The 24,326-nt window shown below is 45.3% G+C and overlaps 2 protein-coding genes and 1 non-coding gene across 4 annotated transcripts in view; 2 read left to right on the top strand and 1 right to left on the bottom strand.

Annotated features, from left to right (window-relative positions):
• Positions 1-594: 594 nt before the first annotated feature.
• UBE2L6 (ubiquitin conjugating enzyme E2 L6) lies at positions 595-11,022 on the bottom strand. 2 transcript variants are annotated; one of them, XM_010994341.3, is made up of 4 exons: positions 10,859-11,022; positions 7,054-7,149; positions 2,785-2,971; positions 595-1,057 (listed from the first exon to the last, which is right to left on the bottom strand). In XM_010994341.3, the coding sequence occupies exons 1-4, from the start codon at positions 10,883-10,885 to the stop codon at positions 906-908; spliced, it is 462 nt and encodes a 153-aa protein (XP_010992643.1). In that variant the 5' UTR covers positions 10,886-11,022; the 3' UTR covers positions 595-905. The 2 variants fall into 2 exon arrangements, with proteins under 2 accessions (XP_010992643.1, XP_031315416.1); XM_031459556.2 differs by lacking the exon at positions 7,054-7,149 and having other exon boundaries at positions 10,859-10,978.
• TRNAV-CAC (transfer RNA valine (anticodon CAC)) lies at positions 6,281-6,353 on the top strand. Its single transcript has one exon. It is a non-coding gene; the product is annotated as a tRNA-Val (tRNA).
• Positions 11,018-24,326, top strand: part of SERPING1 (serpin family G member 1) — a 27,781-nt gene continuing 14,472 nt past the window's right edge. The window contains exon 1 of the mRNA XM_064492318.1: positions 11,018-11,096. The gene's annotated coding sequence lies outside the window, so the exon portion shown is untranslated. The remainder of the gene's footprint in view (positions 11,097-24,326) is intronic.

Below are 24,326 nucleotides of genomic sequence, written 5' to 3'. Positions count from 1 at the left end.
GGCCTGGGGTGATTCCCTTGACTCAAAGATGCCCCACATTTCTGATTCTTAAAAGCCAGTGGTTTTCTAGGAGCTGAGAAACCCTGCACCCAGAAAGTTCTTTCTTTGGGTTCAGTTAATCCCTCCAACTCTGGCTGAAGTTTTGGCTTGTTTTTGTTTTTCCACTGCTCCTTCAAGATGAACCCCGGGGCCGAGTACAATGTCCTGCTAACAAACCTGTCTGGCTTCATCAGGCATTTGGAGCATGTGTGCTGATGAAAAACAGCTCATGAAAAACACAAAATCCAAAACCGGCCAGCTTGGCACTGCAGCTGGAGGTATGGACTCTGCCCTGATGGGTAGAGAGGACCTGGCAACCCACTGAAGCACTCTGTGCCTTGGTTGCCCCATCTATAAAATGGGGGCATAACCCTTGTGGGCATGTTGACCACCCCTCTGGCCAAGGATGGTCCAGTCCCTCGTGGTCAGCTTTCCCCACGCCCAATGAGCCATCAGTTCATGGGAAGCAGGGTCACAGCTATTACTAGATGGCAGTTGAATCCCCAGCCTCCTCCCGATGAACCACCCCATCCCCTCAACGAACAATCTGGACTCCACAGTTCACCTGTGACTTTAATGGCTGGGCAAGCACGTGGTCTCCGTGGCTCCCCCTGGACTGGAAGCTGGAAAGGGCGTGGGAATAGCACGCCTGTGGCCAGTGGGTCCACACACCACATACCACCCCCAGTCCCCTTCTCCCCGCCACACACACACACACACAGACAAGTGAATGACTAACAACCAAAAGGAAAACACGGAAGAAATGAGCAGGAATGGACCACAAAGGGACTCTGGCCCCCAGTCCGTGAGGTGTGTCCATCCATCACACAGAGAGGATCTGGTGCAGAGACGGGTCAGAGCCAGAGTTAGGAGGGCCGGTCCACTCCAAACTGGAGGGTGAACTCTTCAGCCTTCCTGTTGAACAGCTCCGGGTCCTGTGCCAGCAGGTCAGCAAGCTCCAACCGAACAGGCTGCTCCGGCTCTGGTTTGTTCACCAACACATTGAGGGCCTCCAAGACTGGGGAGAGAGGTCAGATCAGGACATCAGGATGGAAAGAGACAATCATGCGAAGGAGATGATGGCTGCCCACTCCCAGATCGCCCCAAAACGCCATATCCACTCCTGGGGGGACCTTCCCCAAGGAGGTTCCATGTCTCAGGACGACTTTACAACCAAATCAGATGCCCCTCACAGACTTTGCTGATGATGCCCAAAGCCCCGACTGGTTGCATCTGTGGATTTCAAACTTTGCTCCATGGTGTCACAGAAATTTCCCATCATGGGGGTCAGTGAGATCAGAGTTGTTTCTGGGTTCAATTCCCTTTTCAACAAGGACCACTCTGCTTTTCTCTGTTTTGTCATTAGGATTCCAAATAAACTTTTTTTCCTTGTGGGGGAGGTAATTAGGTTTATTTATTTTTAGGGGAAGCCCTGGGGAATTGAACCCAGGTCCTTGTACATGCTAAGCATGCACTCTACCACTTGAGCTACACCTTCCCCTGAGGATTCCTAATAAACTTTTGAGGCTGAAGACTGGAAACCACTACTGCACTGTGGCTCTTAATCTTTCATGGATGCCTTTGGGAACCTGGTGAAGACAGTGGCCCATCATCCCCGAGGCACGAGCACACACGCACATGCACAGACACGCAGTTCTGCCTTCAGAGCATTCTGCAGACCCTGGAGCTCTTCCAAGGACCACTCCTCCCCTTCCCCCCAGGATAGGAACTCCCGAGCTGGTGCAGAGGCAGGATTGATGGTACCCTGATTATGTCTACATGCTCTGGGGCCAGTGTCCAACATGGTAGCCGCTAGCCGTGTGTGGTTATCTCCACTTACGTCAACTGAAATTCACTGCCATTAGGAATTCAACTCACAGTCACATCAGCCACATTTTCAGTGCTTAAAAGCCACACATGGCTAGTGACTACGGCCTTGGATAGGGCAGTGAGAAAATGATTCCCTCACTGTTCTGCCAGGCAGCGCTGTTCCAGAGTCAGCCAAGCAGACTTCAAACCCCAGCTCTGCTGCCTGCCAGCTCGGGCACGTGCTTCGCCTCTCACACGCCTCAGTGTCCTCATCCATCAAATGGGGCTAATGAGAGCGCTATTTCAGGGGGCTGTGGGGCGGGGCATTAAATGAGGTTGGTGTGTTAAAAATGGCTGGTGTCCTTGGGTTCGGTGTAGTTCACAGAAAGTTCAAGTTCTCAGTGATGCAGGGATGTGTCTTGACACCAGGTCCTCAGTGACCGCCCAACTCCATTTTTGTATGCCTGAATGTTGTTGGCTCCATGGATAGATATGGATAGATACCGAAAATATAAAATGGAGTAAAAAAGTGAATTAAAAAAATAGCATGTGACACTCTTAGCACAGTGCCAAAAGTGCTTAATTATGTGATGTGCATTATCTGGCATTACTGGCATTATTAGGCCAATCCCCTCAACTGCCATGTAGGGCACCGAGCCCTGGAAAGGGACAGAGACTTCACTGAGGTCCACGGACGGAGCAGCTGGCTTTCTATCTCAAGCCCTTCCCTCTGCAGCCCTGCCGCTCCTCTCTCCCCTGACCCAGAGTGACGCTGCTCTGTCACGCCTGCCCAGGTATGAGCACAGAGGCAGGAGGAGGTCCGCCAGCCCAGGATCTCTCTGACGACAGGCTCAGCCAAGACCCACAATTTTTACCTCCTCTCTTTTGGGCTTTTCTAACTTGAAATCGGTCCCATAACCCCGGACCCGGCCTCACCTTGGCAGGTCTTGGTATAAGGCTTCCAGTACTCATTGCTAATGATGGGCAGGCACACCCGGCCGTTGCTGTCCACGTTGGGGTGGTAGATCCTGGTTGTGAAGGTCACCGTCGGGGGCTTGAACGGATACTCCTCGGGGAAGCAGATGCGCAGGTGGAAGGCCTTGAGGTTGTAGGGAGGCGTCTCCTGTGCAAGAGAAGGGCGCAAGCTCTGCTCCGAGGCATGGCTGCTCTGAACGCTCATTTTCCTCCCAGGGCCTCGGTCTGGTTCCCCCCTCCCCGCCCCCACCCCAGGGCCCCAGGCACCCTCTGCTCCACTCCCAGGAAGAAACGTGAAAGGGGCCATCCATGGCACATGCGTTCGTTTGGCAACGGAGCCATGGATTAGAGGAACAGTGAAGTCTTAAAAGGACACCGGCCTGGGAGTCACAGAAGCTGGGTCCTGGCTTTTGCTGTGTGACCGTGGGGTTTGCCACCTCCCATCCCAGAGCCCCAGTTCCCTCCTTTGAAAAATGGGTCAAGTTGACTAGATGAGCCCTAAGGACCATCTCAGCTGCTCCTTTTTATTATATTGATAATTAACATTTTCCCTCCTACTTTATCGAAGAACAACTGACATACGTCACTAAGTTTAAGGTGTACAGCATGATGGTTTGATTTACATATATTGTGAAATGATGACCACAGTAGGTTCAGCTAAGCTCCATCTTCTCCTATAGGTACAATAAAAAGAAAAGAAAAAAAGGGGAAAAAAATTTCTCCTTGTGATGAGAACTCTTAGCATTTACTCTCAACAATTTTCCAGTACATCACACAGCAGCGCTAGCTACAGTCATCATGCTGTTCTTAACGTCCCCAGTACTTACTTATCTTACAACTGCAAGTTTGTACCTTTTAACCACCTTCATCCCTAATTCCCCCTCCCTACACCCTAGGCCTCTGGTAACCACAGATCTGATCTCTTACTCTATTTTTCTTTTGTTTTTAGATTCCACATATAAGTGAGATCATACAGTAGCTATCTTTCTCTGTTATTTCACTTAGCATAAAGTCTTCGAGGTCCATCCATATTGTTGCAAATGGTCATCGCAGCTTTAACGTCTTTCTGAGAATTATGGAAGAAAAGGACAGACGTTTCTCTTTGGGAGCTGTTAGCAAGTACAGGAGAATGTTATCATTGGGGGCTTGGAAAGGGAGAAAATGAGGAAATCATAAGGAGTCTGAAATGACACAAATGAACTTATATATAAAACAGAGACAGATTCACAGACACAGAAAACAAACTTATGGTTACCAGGGGGAAAGGTGGGGGGGTAGAAGGGTAAACTGGGAGTTCAGGGTTTGCAGATACTAACTACTATATATAAAATGAATAAACAACAAGGTCCTACTGTAGAGCACAGGGAACTATATTCAATACCTTGCAATAGCCCATAATGAAAAAGAATATAGAAAGGAATATATGTATGTATAACTGAATCACTATGCTGCACACCAGAAATTAATACAACATTGTAAACTGACTATACTTGAATTAAAAAAAAAAGTCAGGGATTTGGAAATATAAAATAGTGCAGCCACTGTGCAAAACCATATGGCGGTCCCTCAAAAAGGTAAACAGAATTACCATGTGATCCAGCAATTCCACTTCTGAGAATCTATTCAGAAGAACTGAAAGCAGGGACCATGTTCATAGCAGCATGGTTCACAACAGCAGAAGACTGAAACAACCCAAACCTCCATCGACAAATGAACAGATAAACCAAACATGGCGTATCCATCCAATGGGATATCACCGAACCTTGAAAAGGAAGGACACTGTGATACATGCCACAACGCGAATCAACTCTGAAGTCATTATGCTAAGGAAAATAAGCTTGACAAAAAAAAAAAATTGTAGGATTCCACTTATGTGAGGTGCCTAGAATAGTCAAATTCATAGGCATAAAAAAGAAAATTAATTACCAGATGGTGGAGGGGAGGAGGAATAGGGAGTTAGTGTTTAATGGACACAGTTTCAGTTCTGGAAGATGAAGAAGTTCTGGAGACAGATGGTGAAGATGGCTGCACAAGAATGAGAATGTCATTCGTGTCACTGAACTCAAAATGTAAGTGGTTCCAATGGCACATACTGTTATGTGGAGCTTACCGTGTTGAAAACAAAAAACAAACAAACAAAAAACAAACAAACAAAAACTCGGAGCAGGAGTGACCAAGGGTTGCCAAGAGCCAGCAGAAGATGCTCTAAACCTCCAGCAACCTAAAGACTTTCCTGGGCACCTACTCTGTGCATTAGCCCAGGCAGCACAGCGTGGAATTACGTGGACTTTGGAACCACCCAACCTGTGTGTGAATCTTGGCTCTGCCACTCATTAGCTGTTTGACCTCAGGCAAGTAACTTAACCTCTCTGTGCTTTTCCATAGGGAAATAATAATAGACATCTTTATAGGGCTTAGGCAAGGATTAAATGAGCACCTCCATTTTCAGACGAGGAAACAAGTTCAGCGTATGTAAGTAACTCGCCCAGGGCCACAGCGACAGTGCCAAGATGTCAGTACACAGTACACACGAGCAGTACTTTCCAGCCCTCGTGGGGAGGAACCTTGGAACTTGGGAAACCCCAGCACAGAGCACAGGGACCCTCAGGCTGGTTCCAGAGCTCCAAATATCTTCAGAACCTTCGTTACAGAGAGGACAGGACAGAGGAGTCTGAATGATGTATGACGTAAGCGCAGAGTCAAGGTGTTGAGAGCGCTGCCCGCTCTTAGCAGAAGGCTGAAAGGAAGCCACAGGGTGTGTGTGAGATGGGGCAACTGCTGGGCAGATAAAGAAAAAGTCTTGGCTTTTATGTTCTTGATAACAAGAAGAGGCTGGGACCCAGGACGTAGACACAAGGCCAAGGGGGAGGCCTCAGAAAAGGTCAGGAGAGTGTCTGTGTATCCTTCTGCAGGGGTTGCGGGCGGGGCTGCTGGGGTCTTAGAGGAAGGAGGAGGCAGAGCCCCGGGAACCCACCCCAGCTCCGCCTCGAGCTTGCAGTGCAGCTTCGAGCAGTTCTGGGACTGTTTCCTCATGTGTAAAACGAGGAAGTTGGACTAGACAGAGGGCTTCGCTAAGAAAATCCTACTTCCTCTGAAGCTCTGGGTTCAGTAACGTATTTTGCTATTCTTCCAGCCCAGAGCAGGTGAGGTGGATTGTTTCAACCCGGCTGCCCAAGGGACACCACAGAGGTTCAAATGTTGGCCCGAGGCAAGCCTTTCTCCATTGTTCTGGAAGACAGCTCAGTGGAAAGAGAAGATGGCACAACCCAGGCCACCACACTGTCAGTAAGAAGTCCAGATCCTAAAGAATCCAATGAATTGTTCCCATTAAATTCCAAAGAGCTAATAAAAAGCTCAACTGTTTTCATTTTTATTTCTAAGTACCCAAAGGTCTATAGATGAATTTCTCAAAGAAAATATCTGGGGGAAAAAAAAGAAAGAAATAATCTGTGGGAGGGGAGGGCGTAGCTCAGCGGTAGAGCTCATGCTTCACGTGCATGAGGTCGTGGGTTCAATCCCCAGTACCTCCAGTAAATAATAAACAAACACACAAACCTAATTACCTCCCCCCAGAACAAAACATGACAAAAACAAAACCAAAATTTTTTAACGAAAATATCTGTGGTCACTAATAATTAGAGGATAAAATGGACACCCTGCACTTTGACAGGTCCTCTGTTTATATTACCTTCAAAGAGAGATTCTATCAAGATGATCTCTAATAATAGAGAAAAATTAGAACAGTAGAGATGAGTTATCTGCGTTGTCATATGTAACAACAAATTTCTGAAATATGAATTTTAAAAGAAAATAAAATTCATTTTAGGTCTAAGGGAGCAAATTCTAACAACTGTGGAAAACAGGAACTTTATCCCTACCCCTGACAAAGGTCCAAGAGATCTTTTTCTTTTTCTTTCTTTCTTTCTTTCTTTCTTTTTTTTTTTTTTTTTTTTTGATGCCCTTTGTCTGCTGAAGCCTCCATGGTGGGCTTGGTAGCTATTGGTTTGAGGAAGGGGTCTCCTACGAAGTCCAAAAGCTTTTTAGCCTCTTCATCAGTCGGCCTTGACCTCGGAAGCAATCAATTCAGAAAGAGATCCCTTCTGCCAAAGATAATGTCCACTGAAAACAAAGATTCTAATGCAGGGAAATTTGTGTACGGTCCTAACCCTCCTGCCCAGGCCCCTGGCCTCAGTGGTCCCAGCCCAAGGCCATGATCCCGGGGCTACTCACAGGCAGAAGGAGCGCGTGCCACACGAGCACATTGGCATCATCGCTAAACAGGTTCCGCAGGTACCTGGGAAGCTTCTTCTGCAGGTCCTCCAGCTCCTGCAGGGGTGCAGTGAGTGGGCAGTTGGCCTGGTCTCCCCACTTCAACCCCCTCCCCCGCCCCACAGCAAGCTGTCCCAAGTCCCAAACAGGCCACCCTGGAGGACAGAGGCTGGCAGAGTCAGAGCCCCCAAGCCCTGAGCACTTGGGATGTGTCAGGCATGGAGCTCAGGGCTTTAAGTGAATCCCCTGATTGCAGCCTCACCGCAGCTCTGTGGGTACCGGGGGAGGGAAGATGCACATGGCTGCTTCCAGTTGTGACAACTTAGGAGTAAACTCTCTTAGGAGCCTTTTCTCCTGAAACCAAGGTACTTAATGCCTGTCTTTTTGTCCTCTTCCTAGAGTCACGAGGTCCTCCCTCCCTTCCATAGCACCCACTGAGTGTCCCGCAGAAACAGGTGCCTTTACAGTGCGCAGGACAGAGCAGGCAGCCAAAGACAACACCCTGGCCCAGTCAAACTCCTCCAGACCAGGCCTGGGGAAGGGAAAGGACTCAGTGGACCAGAGCAGGGGAGAACTCTACACACCAAGCACAGAAACAAGGGGACAAGCAGTGACTTACCTTCCCAGATATGTGGCCCAGTCACCTGGACATCACTGAGTTCTCCCAACAGCCCCTCTCCTGAGCATCCTCTATCGACACTGGACTAAGACAAGGCCCAGCCCTCAAGAATTTCATTGGAGTAATGAGAGAAACACGAATGTGATTATGTAAAAAATGTGTGGACACAAAATAGGGAAGGGGAGGAGAGGGGAGCAGGATAGCTTCGCAGAGGGTGACTCTGTGAGCTGGGTCATGCAGGATGAATAGGAGTCCGCCATGCAGAGAAGGGAAAAGGTACGAAGGCAGAGTGCCCAGTTAGAGCAAATGTGTACAGCGTGTCCCGTGCAAAGTTCACAGTTATTACAGGAAAAGGGTTCCACAGTCAAGTACATTGGGAAACACTAGGCTAAACAAATGTCTTTCCCCCAGGACTCCCCACAGCCTTTAAAATGCTATTGTGTATCATGATTCTTCAAAATGTGAGCCCAAGCACTCAGTACTTCTCAAATGTATTAGACCAAGGAACCCCTCTCTCCATTTTGGGGTCCATCCCAAAGTGGGACAATAGACCTTTTTTAAAATATATGTATATATATTTTTAACAGAGGTACTGGTGATTGAAACCAGGACCTTGTGCATGCTAAGCATGCATTCTACCACTGAGCTCTACCATCCCCCGAATAAATGTTTTTAGTTGAAGTATAGTTATGGTACAATATTATATGTTACAGGTGTACAATATTACAGTGGTTCACAACTTTTAAAGGTTATACTCCATTTATACTTATAATAAAACACTGGCCATATTCCCTGTGTTGTGCAATACATCCTTGTAGCTTATTTTATACCTAATAGTTTGTACCTCTTAATCCCCTACCCCTATATTGCCCCTTCTTCCTTCCCTCTCCACACTGCAATAAACCTTTTTAAGAAACAACAATAGATAAAAAGACATTCAAAGGCAAGTCACACTCTCCTGGAACACCAAATGGGTGTAAGCTAGTGGTTCTCAACGGGGGGGCTACTTTACCCCCCACTCCCGGATATTTGACAATGTCTAGAACCATTTTTGGCTGTCCCAAATGGAGGAACGCTACTACATCTAGGGGATAGAGGCCAGGGATGCTGACAAACATCCTACAAAAAAGTATCTGACCCAAGATGCCAACAGCGACAAGGTTGCAAAATCCTGGTATAAACAAAGGCAGACAGAAAGGTGCCCAGATCCAGTCCACAGCTGGGGAAGGGTCCTTTAACACTGGGCACCAGCTAAACTTTCTCGGCCCCCCAACATACAAACACACCCTGGCCCCTGTTTCTTATCTTTCAGCCCATACTCCATCTCTGTTCACACCAAGATACCATTTCTTGCAACTTCCGCCCAGAACCTCCAACCCCTCATTTAGCTTTTACGGTAGACTGGAGCATCTTCTACTGTAAGTCCCAATTCCAGTATCATCTGTGACTCTTTAGCAAGGATGAAACCACAGGTTGGACAGAGAAGCTCTGGAATGAACATTTTCCCAACTTTATTACTAGGGGGAGGGTATAGCTAAGTGGTAGGGTGCATGCTTAGCATGCAGAGTTACTGGGTTCAAGCCCCAGTACCTCCATTAAAAAAAAGTAAATAAATAATTACCTCCCCCTTCAAAAAACAAAATAAAATAAAATAAAATCTATTAAATTAAAAATATACATATACACTATAACTGGAAGCACTTGGGCTTTATCTCTTATATAGGAGTTCTGTCAAGATTTTCCCAAAGCCTGGGGCTGCTGAAACCCAAGCAAGGACACCCAGCTCTTTCCAGAGGCCTGTTAGTAAATCATCTGACTCAGAGGAACAGAAAATGAAAGTAGAGAAGCCACTAAAAGGGCCTGTGGGTTGGAGCCCCACCAACCTGGGCTCAAAGCCCAACCCTACCACTCCCTACTGACTCAGGACAGCTGAATTATTCTCTTGAAGCTTCAACTTTCTCATCTGTAAAATGGGGGTATATGACTTATCTCACAGGGTTGCTTTCAGAATGAGATAACTAATGTAAACTGCCGGGAATTTAATGGTGCCAGTGCAGGAAATGCTGGCTCCTAGCTCTTTCCCACTTGGCTGGAGAGACACTGTCCCATTTTGCTGCCAAGCTCCAAATTTCAGTCTTTCTGGGCTGAGCCTGCTCTGTGTGCCCCAGTCTGCGATCGTCTTCTCAGAGACTGACTGTAGTGCGCCAACCCTGCTCCCTTGAAGCCTGCCCCCTACTATGCACATACGAAGGGCACTTCTGAGAGACTCAGAGCTTGAAGGGTATCACACACGCTTTACCACGATTGCTTTACCTTCCCCATTCATCTCCAATCCCGGCCACATCACAATCCTCCAAACACCCTGGGTTTTCGCATCTCCTGGGGGAAATCGTCCCCTCCCCATCCTTCCCGACTTCACTTCAAATTGTGCCCCTGGTTGGAATGAAAGATCAAAGAGGGCAGGATTTTTGTTCAGCTCTGCCTCCCTACCTCCTAGAACAGGAGCCAGAACATAGGAGGCAATCAACGGCGTTCGTAGAACAAATGCATGCACGCCACCTACTCCAGCACATCTTCTAGGTTCGCCCGGGGAATCTTTTCTTTCCGAACACATCCTGAGAACTTAGCTCCCGACTCCTACACAGCATCCCATACCTCTCGGGACTCTAATGTGGGTACCAAATGATGGGGCCGGCCATCGGCTATTCCAAGGCAAGGACCTTGTCCTGGTGTTTAAAACACACCCGCCACTCCCCCCAGCAGAGCGCCTGGCCCCAAGGAGACGGCAAGGAACCCTTCCTGCACCTGAGAAGCACGTAATTGTTACCACAAGTTTCTGGTAGGAGAAAAGAAACCGAAACCAATGGGGCGGGGGAGGCGGGGGAGGTGGCTCTTCCCCATCTCCAGCACAGCTCAGGGAGCCAGCGACACCCCCGCTCGATATGCCCTCAGCCCCCCAAACTCCAGCTCTGGCCCTTCTCGCAGACCCACTCTTCCTCTGGGAGGGGGCGAGGATGGCAGGGATTCAGCCAGTCCTTGTAGCCAGACAAACAAATGCGCTCGGAGAGCTGGGGGACGGAGGGTGGGAGAAGAGAAGAGGAAGGCGCGAGGAAGCCTTGAGAAAGGGGTCATCCTACACGCGGTTACCTTCGCCACCCGCTTGTTCGCCGTCATCTCGGGACCGAGGCTGGGCTCCGGCGGACTCCAGCCGGACTGTGCATCAGCCGGCGGACTCTGCGCGCCCCGCCCCGGGAACCCCACCAACGGGAGCCCCGCCCACGCGCTGCTCCACCCGCGGGGACCCGGAGCGGGTCGACCTGCTCCCCACCACCTCCGCTGAGACTGAGAGGCCACCGAAGGGAGGACCCGCCCGGATCCCGGCGCGGTGGGCTCGGATCCCAGGAACTTGAGCTCTTTTGTCGTGAGACGGGGCGGGCATGGGAGAGCGCGGCGTTGCCGGACCCCTGCGTCCCGCTGGGGGGCGCCGTGCACCAGGCAGCGAGCGCTCGGGGTCGCGGGGCCGGGGTCCGCCCATCCGGGTTCTAGCTGTAGCTCCGCCGCCGGAGGCCGAGCCCGCGGCTCCACCACCTCCGTCAGCCCCGTCGCCGCCGCCCCGAACACACACTCGCCCTAAGTAAATCCAGGATGCTCTGCGAATGCGGCTCCGCGACAGGTCGCTCGGTGGCCTCCACCGTCACACCGCCGCCCTAAGCCCCTCTAGCGAATTCCCAGAGCCCCCAGGGCAGGTCATTTCCCCTCTCCGGGCCCAGCGCCCCATCTCTAAAAATGAGTGGGAGACTATATCCCCTCCAAAGACCCCTCCCCTGGCAACTTGGGATCCTTTGTGCTGTCCAGCATTCGGGGGTGGAACTGCAAAGACGCTTCTCCCGGGTGATGGCTTGGTGCGGAGCACCGCAAAGGGGCGCGGTTGGACCCATTCTCTCTTGCTTTGGGGGTTTGGTAGACCGTTCCGTCCGTTATTACATTTAATATTAGTAAGTGCCTACTATATAGAGATTTGGGAGACCGTTGGGTGGTGGGAGACCCAAAATGGACTTCAAGAGCCTCCCTTATTTTACCATCGGTCATTACAAACTGCGGGCCTCCTGTGTGCCCCGACACAGAGCCAGGAACCTCCATCCTTCTGTGCAAGGGATGAGACCCCCTCCCCTGGTATAAAGCTGGGGCCACCGTGCAATAGCAGCCCCTGAGCACGGAGCATCATCTGGGGTAGAATCTCCTAGTAATAATGAGACTCCATGGGAGGACTGAGCGCATCTTCCACACTGTCATCCCTTTCAGTCCAGAGGAGGAAGGAAATCAGAAAGTATTTTGAGCACATAGTTTGAGTTCTGAGCTCACTACCTCACGTAGTTTTTGTTTTTTGATTTTTTTTAATCCAAGTGCTTGGACCCAAAAGACTTCTCTGCTCAGATGTGGGATGTATTTGCAGAATGATTAACTGTTTAATTCAATTCAATAAACTTTAACTGGGCATATTCTGTATGCCAGAAATGAATAGGTCACTGACCACAATCCCTTCACATAGGTGGAGATTAGGGAACTAAATCTGCCTCTGATCATTCATCTCCGTTAACAACCATTTACTCCCAAGTGCCAAGCACTGACTTTAGGGAACGCCACAACAAGAAAGTTGGGTCCCCCTGCTTGAGGAGCTCTCCCACTACTGGGACAGAGAAAAAGACTGTAGCCCCTGCATTTTTAATGCAAAGTGGTAAGCAATAGGCTAGGTGAAAGGGTCAAAAGGTACCAATTTACACTAAATCCTGGGGGTGTAATGTACAGCCTGATGACTGTAGTTAATAACACTGTAGTTTGTATTTGAAAGTTGCTTAGAGAGTAGATCTTAAAAGTTCTCATCACAAGAAAAAAAATTATAAATATGTGCGGTGATGGATGTTAACTAGGCTGATTGTGAAGATCATTTCACAGTATATACAAACAGCAAATCGTTATGCTGTACACCTAAAACTAATATAATGTTATATGTCAGTTATATCTCAATAAAATTTTTTTAATAAAAAGAAAATATACCAGCCCAAGCTGACTAATAGAACCTGGCACATTCAGTACATAGCATTTATTACTGGCATCATTGTCATCAGCGTTACCTCTCTTGTCCAGAGAATCCCAAGGAGCAAGTGAGCAAGTGGCTAAGCAGGCTGAGGAAGCAGGTTCCTCGTCTCACCAGGCCATTTGCCTGCTCTGGGGGCAAGAGTCCCCCCAGCTCCTCTCCTGGGGCTCCTTGTCTCCAGGGCTGCCTCTGCTCCATGCCCTCCACCTCACCCACCAGGGCAGGGCTCACCTTCATGGGGTGCGGCCCTTGAAGAGATGGTTGCACATGCCTGGGTGTGTGCCTGTGATTTACCCGGAAGAAGGAGGTGTGAGAGGTGGACAGGAAGAGGGAGTCCTTCCCTCAGTCAAAAGAATCAGGAAATTCTCTTCTGCCTTTGGCTCCCTGAGAACGTCTCTGAACTATGCAGAGACAGGGAGGGCTAGAGTGATTCTGCAATTAACCTTCCCTGCCCCAGACAGGAACAAGCCCAGGGAGAGGGCCTAGAGGACAACTGCTCCTTTCTAACCCAATCCTCCCCTCAAAGATGCTCTGAAGGGTACTGATGCCTTCTGAATAACTCGAACCTCTAGCCCAGAGCTCTGCATTATAAACAGGTAAAGAACTTTGGTACCTACAAGATGCCCTTCTTGTATTCAATCTCATTTTTTTCCCCACAATAACCAGACAATAAGCCAAACCTAGAGATCTTCTTTTTTTTTTTTTTTTTTGGTATATCTTATTTTTATTAAAAGAATTTTATTGAGATATAACTGACATATAACATTATATTAGTTTTAGGTGTACAACATGATGATTCACTGTTTGTATATACTGTGAAATGATCTTCACAGTCAGCCTTTGAGATCATCTAGGGTTTTCCAGCCACTCTACTCTCCAACATCCCACAGTGTGGGTGAGAAAACAGGGGCCCAGACAGGGGAAACGGCTTACCGGGGTCACAGATCGGAACCTAGATATCCCTATGCCTGGTCTAGTGGGTGCTCAGAGGCTTCCTCCAATTGTCTCAGCCTCAGCCTCAGCCTCAGCCCATGATTCTTTCTGAATTGAGCCTTTTGATGGGAGCAAAGAGGTCACACTTTCTGTTGGTTTGCCATTAGGGACAGCTGGCATTTACAAAGCATTCCCTGATCCAGAACCAGGCTATGGTGAATTCCATACTTACAGCTGCCTGACTCTGGTCAATGCAATTTACAGCCTCCCTATCTTGGTTTTCCCAAGGTGGGGAGGGTTTTCTTCAGATTAGCAAATGGAGGTGGCGAACGGGTGGCTCAGAAACAGGATCAATTTTGCAGGTATGGTTTGTGTGGCTTGTGCCTGTTTTTAACTACGATGCAACATTTTGAAAGTGAGATATAAGCACCAAACTGGGAAATTTACTTTCAACTTATTCCAAACAAAGTGTTAATTCTCCTAATATATAAAGAGCACCTACACATAAATAAAAATATTAACTACTCTAGCAGAAAACAGATGAAAGTTATGATAAGGTAATCCAATGAAAATCATGGAGAAATTATTCTTAAACATGTGAAAAGACCAGCCACTATGCTCATAGTAGGAGAAATACATATGAAAACAATACCAAGGTACCATTTTTCACCTATGAGATTGATGAAAAATAAAAGAGCTAGATAATACACATCTTTGAGACAGCCTGGAAAAACAGGTACTCTTATGTATTGCTAGCTGAAATGGAAATGTGTGCAATCTCTATTATGAGAAAATTGTTAGTAACTATCAAAATCATAAGTATGCATTTCTTTGATCCATCCACTCTGCTTCTCGGATTTTTGCCTGTAAATATATTTATCAATGTGTGAAATAACATAAATATAGGTTTTATTTATTAGAGCAAAACTATGTCTGTTGCGAGGGGTCTGATCAAGTAAATTATTGTACATGCATACAAAGAAATATTAGGCAGCTGTAAGCAGAATGAGGAAGCTGTTTGTGTATTGATGGAGAAGACTTTTAAAGATACACTTTAAGGGAAAAAAGCCAAATACAGTACAGAGTGAAAAGTGTATTATAATCCGTATAAGTAAAGGAGAAATATTTGCCTCTGCATGCCTGCAGCATCTCAGGAAGGACACAAGGTTCTGTGATGGTGTCTGGGGAGGGTAACTAGGAGGCTGGGTATGGGGGGGGAGGACCTCTTTTCACTAGAAACCCTACTTCCTTTTACATTTTTCTTTGTTTTGGTTTTTTGGCTGGGAGGTAGAAGTAATTAGGTTCATTTATTTTAATGAAGGTCCTGGGGATTGAACCCAGGACCTTGTGCATGCTAAGTATGTGCTCTACCACTGAGCTATACCCTCCCCCATATTTATGAACAATGTGAATGCACTATCTTTTCGAAAACGAACAACATTGAAATTAAAAAATATTCTCTCTTTAAAATTGAAGTCTTTTAAAAAAATTATTTATTTAAAAAATGTTTATTAAAACATAGTTTACAATGTTGTGGCAATTTCTGGTGCACAGCATGTTTCAGTCATACATAGACATACATATATTCCTTTTCGTATTCTTTTTCATTATAGGCTACTACAAGATACTGAATATAGTTCCCAGTGCTATACAGAAGAAATTTGTTGTTTATCTAAAACCAAAGTCGTTTTACATTAAAATTTTTTATTTCTGGCTCCTCTTGAAAAATGAGGCTCTTGGCAATACTTAGGCTCATACCTGCTCATGGCAATGGCTGGCTGGAGCTGAGTAGGGACTACCTCTTTAGAGCAGGAAAGCATGCCCCTGTTCACCGCAGTCCTCACCACTCCCTGTTTCTCCCCACCTGGCCAACACCGTCTGTTTTTTTAGCTGCCTGGCCCCATAAGGGACCCCTGCTCTGGAATCTCTTTGCACTTGCTACCTTCCTATCCCGCAGACCCTCTCCTTCCTTTTCTTTCCCAGGGTCAGGGTTTTTCATGCCTGTGATGGCTGTGGTCTTTGCAGATGCAGACGTGTACCTCTCTGGGAGGTGTGACAGTGCCTGCTCCCTGCTCAAGACCCTTACAGGCATTTCTCAGGGGAGAACTGTCATTTTCCACCCTTGGAAGAGCCAGGACCTTCCTTCTTGACAGCTCTGCCATTGATGGGGGTCTCAGAGACCATCTGAATAAAGAGTCAGGAAATATATTAAGACACACACACACACACACACATAAACTTTTCAGACACCGTATACAGTATGGCATCTTAGCTGTGTGTTTAAAAGACTACAGTGTATACATTTATGTTTGCATGTTAGAGCCTGGAAGGATATTTAAGAACTTGATAAAGAACTTATCAGTTTGGGAGGAAAAAAAATTGTCTACATATAGCATACCCTTTTCAGACTGTATGCCTTTTATTGTTTTTTGAAATTCTGTAATTTATAGTAACAGATGCAAAATAATTCTTAGGGACATGCAAATATTTTCTGTCCAAATCAAAAGGTTTAACTGACTTTCCTCCCCCCACCCCATGAAAAAACCAGTTGTGCCTTTATTTACATATTCATTTCAATACTCTTGATGTATAAATGTGTCTGTTTTCAGATTCTCTTTGATTCTAACATCTGCCTATTTTTCTTGCCGATTAATGAGTAGAGTGAAATATTTAACATGTGTCCATTTTATATCCAAATGATAGTCATGATTTTACCTTTTTCTGGAAATTATCTTTAAACAGTTGTAGACTAAACTGCAAGGATGCTTAAGAAACTAATGGATGGTTTATCAGTTTATGAAGGGAAACTGAGTGTCTTGGGGTAGAGTGGGGAGACTTCCTTTCAACTATCTTTGTATTTTTTTTAATTTCCTTAAAAAATTTTCCTACTATGTGGATAACTATACATTCAAAACTGTAAACAAATGCAATATTTTTTTAAGAAAATCAATTGAAAAGAGAGAAACAAAAATAGAAAGTATAACCTAAGGTTAAGAATATGGGACTCAAGGTCAGTGAGATCTGGATTTAAAGCTCTGACATTTTCTAAATGACTGCAGGTAAGTTACTTAACCTCTCTAAGCTTTAGTTTATCTATAAAATGGAGGTATTAATACCTTGTTCCCAGTGTCTCTGTGAATTAAGTGAGATTTGAATATGAAAAATTTCAGCCGAGGCCTGACATATGGTAAGCACTCCTAACAAACCCAGCCCACAATAATCTAAGGGTCAACATTATCACCATCATCACCATCATCATCAAATCCAGTGTCTCCCAAGCACAAGGTGAACCCACTGAAGGGATGTCAAGCAATTTTAGGTGGTACTAAATAACAATGTCACAGATTGAGAAAGCTTTTATTTTATTTTTTTTAATTTCTTTTGATCCTTCTTGATTTCTTGAGGACAAAGTATCATTTTGGTGCTAATCCGTGTTTAATACTTAACACATGCTAATTTCCATGTTTAACAAAGAATGAGGAGGCACAGAAGGAAGGAGATACAGAGACTTCAGCAGGCAGAAGCTACTGGAATTTAGGAACATAATTTCATTTTCATTGCATTTTTTTTTAATAGGTGCATTCATTCCAGGGCCACACTCTGATCTTCATGGGCCCTAGGCATTTTTGCCTTGGTGGGTCCCTTGCTGCATTAAAAAAAAAAATTAAAAATTACATTTTAAAACTTCATTGAATAGCAAGGTCTCACTGAATAGCACAGGGAACTATACTCAATATCTTGTAACCTGTAATGAAAAAGAACATGAAAAAGAATATATGTATGTGTGTGTATAACTGAGTCACCATTCTGTACACTAGAGACTCAAACAAACAAAAAAAAGACTTCATTGATATAAATAAGAATATAATCCAGGCTGGATTTTTGTTACTGTATTAATTTTTTTCTTCTGATTTTAAAAGAAATTAAAATGAAAGCATTTTCACTGGCCCCTAAAAGTATTCTGGGCTCGGGGCCCTGTGTCTGGTTGGCCCTGATTCATTCTATTTATAATGATGGCTATCGATTTCCCATTTACAGAGGCGATGTCAAACTTCCTTTTTATGTAAGTGTATTCAAGTAAACAAAATGAGTCCATTAAAAAATGCTGTCTTAGTCAGCTTGGGCTGCCATAAAAAGATACCATAGATGAGGAGGCTTAAACTGTAGAAATTTATTTTCTCACAGTTCTGGAGGCTGGAAGTTCAAGATCAGGGTGATGGCATAGAAGAGCGTTCAGGGAGGTCCCTCTTCTGGACCCGCAGGTGACCTCTTCTCTCTGCATCCTCAGGTGGAGGGGGCCTTTGTGTGGGTCTCTTTCTCTTCTTAGAAGGCCCCCATCGTATTGAATTAGGGCCCCACCCTTATGACCTCACTGAACTGTATTTTTTATTTTTTTAATTGAGTATAGTCAATTTACAATGTTGTGTTAGTTTCTGGTGTACAGCATAGTGATTCATTTGTACATAAAATATATTCCTTTTCATATTCTTTTTCATTATAGGCTATTACACGATACTGAATATAGTTCCCTGTGCCATACAGTAAGACCTTGTTGTTTATCTATTTTATATACAGCAGTGTCTGAGAATCCAGAACTCCCATTTTGTCCTTCCATCCCCTCTTTCCCCCTGATAACCATAAGTTTGTTTTCTATGTCTGTAAGTCTGTTTCTGTTTTATAAATAAGTTCATTTGTGTCATTTTTTTTAGATTCCACATATAAGTGATATCACATGGTATTTTTCATTGTCTGACTTACTTCACTTAGTATGACAATCTCTAGCTCCATCCATATTGCTGCAAATAGCATTATTTCGTTCTTTTTTATGGCTGAGTAGTATTCCATTGTATGTATATTTTATATATGTATATATATATGTATGTGTATATATATATATATATATATATAAATAATATACATATGCCACCTCTTCTTTATCCAACCATCTGTCACTCATTAAACTTTAATTACCTCCTAAAGACTTACCTGCAGATACAATCACATTGGGGGTTATGGCTTCAAAATATGAATTTCGGGGGGAGGGGTGGGCATAATTCAGTCTGCAACAAATATGTAAGTACATAATATTACAGTGGTGAGAGAATATAGGAAAAATAAAAGTCCACTGTTTTACAGATGGGACTGAGGTCTGGGAATATAGAGCCTCATGGAGTCAGGACTGGAATTCCTAAGCTTTCTCAAAACTTCAGGACAATTGTGACAAGTCACCTCCCCGGAATAGGATGATCCCTTCCCCACCTGCCTGGAGGGTCCACACAGGGATGTGACACTTACCCTGGAGCCAAGCCCTAGGTCCTGGGGAGTCTGCTGCCCAGAGGACCCTGTGAGGAAATTACTTCAGAAATGGGTTTTATTTCCATCAGAACATTGCTTTAAAAACCATTCAGAAAGGCCAACAAAGGATAAAGCCCCTTTAAATCCAGGCGGCAGCACCTTGTTAAAAAAAATAATAATAATAAAGAAATGAGGGAGCTTTGAAGAAGAGGAAATTAGCATTCTGACTAGGGGGCCTCTCCAAAGGCCTGAGGCCTGACTCCTGTCACCCAGGTAACCACATCCTGATCAGAGGACACATCTGAGGTGGAAAGAAGGGCCCTGGCTACCCTACTCCCCTCTCTCCTCAGGGTTTTGTTCTCTACTACTTTTCCATTTTAGCCTAAAGGAGAAGAGACTGAGGAGAAAGTCCAGAGGCTAGCAGGAGAGCCAGAATCCACCAGTGGGTCAGCTTTCCGGGTCAGCTATCCAGATGGCAAATTAGAACAGTGGTGGGACATGAAAGCGTAGTCTTTGAAAATTTGGACAGGAGACGAGCTCTTTGAGCTGAGAACTGTTGCCACTAGTCTGAGCTGCCCCGAGGCCTGAAGCATGGCCCAGAAAGGCCCTAGGGAGCTTCCAACTAAATGAAAAGATTCAGCTGGGTTTGATCCCCAGTGACTCCTAAGTTGAGCAAATAAATGCAGGGATGAGGTTAAGCAATGATAGAAAAGACTTGGGTTGGGTGGAAAACATCAGTCTAGCCTTATTTGTCACATTTTATAATTTTTACCAAAAGATCATTTTCTTGGAGCACACATGTAAATGGAGGTAATGAATGTCAATGTTTAAATTTCTAACTATTTAATAAAGTAGGAAAATGAGAGGAACTCAGGGCTGGCAGTCACAAGGAAAGTTACATTGGGGTGGGGGTGGGGTACAGATCATGCCTTAGCCTTGAACTGTTAATGTGCTCCTGAGGCAGCTGTTTCTCTGAAATCTGGGGGAGGGCTTGCTGTAAACCCCCTCTGCCGCTCCACCCCCACCTCTGTGTAATACCTTTGTGTCTCTCCTCTCTTAGCCTTATCAGTCCGTTAGAGGCAATAACAATGGACATCACCAGCCTCCTGGTAGCAGCTGCTTCAAGTGACTGTAGGGATGGGTGGTGGGACGAAATCACCACTAGAGGCACAGCAGGACCATTGCATCTGTGTCCTTGATGGTCAGTATCAAAGGACCTTGCTCATCCGATCAGTCAACAAATGTCTATTGAGTTTCTCCCACATGCCCGGTAATGGGCTGAAAGGACATTGCATGGACCAGAAATGGAATCCGAGCCTCTCACAAGGCAGGCAAGAATTCTGATTCTGAACCATGAGGATGGTCCACATCAGCCCCCAGCCACAGCAGGAGTGAGCAGTTGACACTGGGGTGCAGTTGGTGTGCTTCTTTTAACACTCACCCTTCCCTGTTTATGGGTAGCCTTCTTCCTTTGACTTACTCAGATGAAGGATGGAGAGGGACCACAAAGATGGAATTGTCAGGGACTAACAGTGGGAATCCCCTCTAACTGGCTCTGCTCCACAAGGTCACTCAGGTACCCAGGCTGACAGACACTCCAAAGACATCTTGGACATCAAAATCCAACCAGCAGATTGGGGAGAAAAGAGAGTTTCAGGGGTGGGGCATTTTTCAAGGCCAGGCCTAGAAATGGCTCATGTCACTGCCCCCAGTATTTCCTTAGCTAGGTCTCAGCCATGTAGCTCACATAGCTGCAAGGGAAGCAGGGAAATGCTGTCAAGCTGTACAGCCAGGAGAAAAAGGAAATAACTCTCATGAACAGCCAGTTGCTTTCTGCCACAAGGCATCTCACTAAAGAAAAAAATGCTAATGGACAATGAGCATAAAAAGGTGCTCAGTCTCATAGTGATCAAGGAAATAGAAATTAAGACCATAATGAGATATTACTAGATTGACTAAAAGTTTAAATTACAGCAACAACAAGTGTTGCTGAGAATTTCATGGCTTAGTTGCTTTTTGTTTTAAACACCTCTCATTCATTCCACTGGTTGGGAGGGGTTCCTGTCCGATAGTTAGGGTGATGGCCAAACACGTTACAACCCTTGACACTAGGACAGTTGAGATCAACAGCAGCTTATTTGTCACATATACTTATATCCCGAGGGGGAGGACACCTTATACCGTACAGGGCCACACAGAGATTGCACTTAGGAGCAGAGCAAATAACCAGGGGCCCTGGGAAGCAGGCTTCATATCAAGAGGAAGATGTGATTGATTTGTTTCAGCAATTCTACAGGCTGGCAGGAAACATCTAAACATCCATTATATATGTGTATATGAATATATATATATATATAGAGAGAGAGAGAGAGAGAGAAAGATTTATTTTAAGGAATTGACTCAATTGTGGAGGCTCGTTGAGTCCAAAATCTAATGGATAGGCTGGCAGGCTGGAGACTCAGGGAAGAATTGCAGTTAGAGTCCACAGGCCATCTGCTGGCAGAATTTCTTCTTGTTCAGGGGTGGTCAGTCTTTGTTCAGTTAAAGCCTTCAACTGATCGGAGGAGGCCCATCCATGTTACACAGGATGATCTGCTTTACTCAAAGTCCACTGATTTACATACTAATCTTTTCTGTAAAAAACACTCTCAACAGAAACATCCAAACATCGAGAATAATGTTTGACCAATACCTGGGCATTATGGCCCAGACAACTTGATACATAAAATTAACCATCACAAGGTTTTCTACCACAGTTCTCTCAACTGCTGTGGGGAGATTTAACTGGTAAAAACCACTTTGGAAATGGTAGAAGAATTGGAAGATGCTCACATCTTTTAACTTGGCAGTGACACTCCTAGGTATGTATGTACCCTAGAGAAAAAGGCTAAATGCACAGGTGTGTTCATAGCAGCATTGTACAGAAGAGACTGAAACTGGAAACAAGTGTCCGTCAATAGTAGAACAGATAAAACTGTGGTATGTTAACATAATGGAATCCTACAGAGCCATGAAAATGAACAAACCACAGCTACCTGCAATGATATGGACAAATCTTAAAAGCAGAATGTTGAGGGAGAGAAGTTGGATGCTTAAGAATACACACTGTACGGTTTCACTGATATAAACTTCCCAAATGGGCAAAACTAACAATATTGCCTAGGAGTGGTAACACAAGTGGCAAACATGTAAAGAAAAGTAAGGAAGTGATTACTATAACATTCAGACTGTGGTTTCCTGTAGGGAAATGGAGTTGTGATTGAGATGACGACAGGGTGGGGGTGGTTAGCTCAGTGGTAGAGCACATGCTTAGCGCGCATGAGGTCATGAGGTCCTGGGTTCAATCCCCAGTGCCTCCATTAAGGAGAAAAAAAAAAGAGGGGAACAGAGGACCCTTCTGGCGTGATAATAATATTCTATTTCTTGTGGAAAGGTAATAGCTCAGCAGTAGAGTGCATGCTTAGCATGCATGAGGTACTGGGTTCAATCCTCAATATCTTTATTTAAAAAAAATTCTATTTTTTGAACTGGGTAGTGGTTCCATGGATGTGAACTTTATAATATTTTGTTAAGATGCATGTTTATTTTATGTAATTTTTTTCTGAATTACTCACTATAGTTTTTTGTTTGTTTTTTGGGTTTTTTTTGTAATGCTACAAACACAAAGAGGCTGGGCAGCCATTGCATTCCTTTTGCATTATGTTTCTCACCAGAAAATGAAACTAAAAGTCTAGGCCTACGAGGAGGATGCTTTGTTCAAGAATAAACCCCCCTTCAGGCAAAATTCCATTCATGAGCCCCCAGTTTATGACCACTCTATTGGGGAACAGAAATGGCAGACTTTTCTGGAATTTATGGGAAATTAGCCATCACCACTCAAAAACTGCTATCTTTTCAAGCACCTTTTAAGTACTTTTCACCTGGTTTTCTTAATCCTCAAAATGACTCTGTAGGGGAGACAACACAACCCCCATTATCAGATTCTGAAACCATGACCCCTCAGAGAGGTTAAGTTCCCTTGGACAGTTAGTAAGTAGAAAAACAAGTGTCAAGTCCAAGTCAGTGTGACTCAAAGGCACTGCATCTAATAACACATGACCCTGGGGGTAGAAAATGTGTAGCCATTCTTCTATCTGAAAAAAAAATTGCCATTCGTGGCAGATAACTATTTGGATGAAGAGATACTTACGTGGTTTGTAGGGCAAAGGTGATTATATAGGAGAGGCTGGAGCACAGAAAAGTCCTTAATTGGGAAGGTGACCGCGTGGTCCAGACTGGGCAGTAAGCACGAGGACACTGGCTTCCTGTCCCCTGTCAGGCATGGATGAATGAGGGGTGGGGCAGGCAGGGTGGCTTTCCTGGGGTTGAGGCAGGCACTTTTATCCTCAGGAGCAGTGCAGCAGGTCAAAACAAGAAATCACAATCTGAAGGGAACCAAATTGACAGCTGAGTTAATAGCCCAAATCTGGGTTTTCTATCCACGGAGGTGGCAGCAGAGAGCTGGAGTCAAAGGTTAGAGGCAGAAATGTGGCCGAGAAACCAGGTTAGCTGCTAAGGGGAGTAAAAGCGGGATGGCGGGGGTGGGGAATAGCTATTCTCAGTGGTAGAGCAAATGTGTAGCATGCAGGAGGTCCTGGGTTCAATCCCCGCTACCTCCATTAAAAAAAAAAAAAAAAAGCAGGCCAGCAAGAGGAAGCCTTCTGGAACCAGAATGCAGTTAGGGGGTTTGGGAATCAAGCCATGTGTCTCCCAGTGTGAGATCTAAGGAAGGGTTTGTGATCCACCCACACCATGGAATAGTAGGCACACCATCCACACAGCAGAACACTAGGCAGCTGGAAGGAAGAGTGAAGCAGAGCTGCCTGCAACAACGTGGAACAATGTCCAAGACGCTCAAGTGAGAAAAAAAGTTACGGAAGGGCAATCACCATGCGCGCAGGAGGGGTAAGGATAACCTGATAGAGAGGAGGTCTCAAGGAATGCATTTGGAACTCTTACCAGCAGTCGTATCTAGAATAACTTTGCATTTGATAAATGTCTGGATTGTTTGAAAATGTTTACGAAGTACGCATGTGACATGGCAGTGATCACTTTGAAAGCATCACATAAAATTTCGTTAGGAAGAAATAAACAAGCTCATTTAGAACACCCAGAGGGGCTGATCATATGTTTCTGTTCCACCCAGAAAACCTTTGTATTCTTTGGCCTTCCAGAGCATTCAGACAGGTGGTGAGTCTAGGGTTTGGGATATTTCTCAACAATTACTTGGATCTAATCCCAGTCTTTGTCTCT

Source organism: Camelus dromedarius, chromosome 12 (genome assembly GCF_036321535.1).
Source record: "Camelus dromedarius isolate mCamDro1 chromosome 12, mCamDro1.pat, whole genome shotgun sequence".
NCBI lineage: Eukaryota > Metazoa > Chordata > Mammalia > Artiodactyla > Camelidae > Camelus > Camelus dromedarius.
The sequence above is the reverse complement of the archived record's forward strand: the minus strand, read 5'-3'. Positions and strand labels throughout refer to the sequence as shown.

Excerpts from the sequence above, each read along its gene's own strand:
- UBE2L6 (XM_010994341.3), bottom strand. The coding sequence starts at position 10,885 with ATGACGGCGAACAAGCGGGTGGCGAAG. Across the intron at positions 2,972-7,053 it reads GGCACGCGCTCCTTCTGCCT|GAGACGCCTCCCTACAACCT; the intron begins GTGAGTAGCCCC and ends TCTCTTGCACAG. Across the intron at positions 1,058-2,784 it reads TTATACCAAGACCTGCCAAG|TCTTGGAGGCCCTCAATGTG; the intron begins GTGAGGCCGGGT and ends CTCTCTCCCCAG.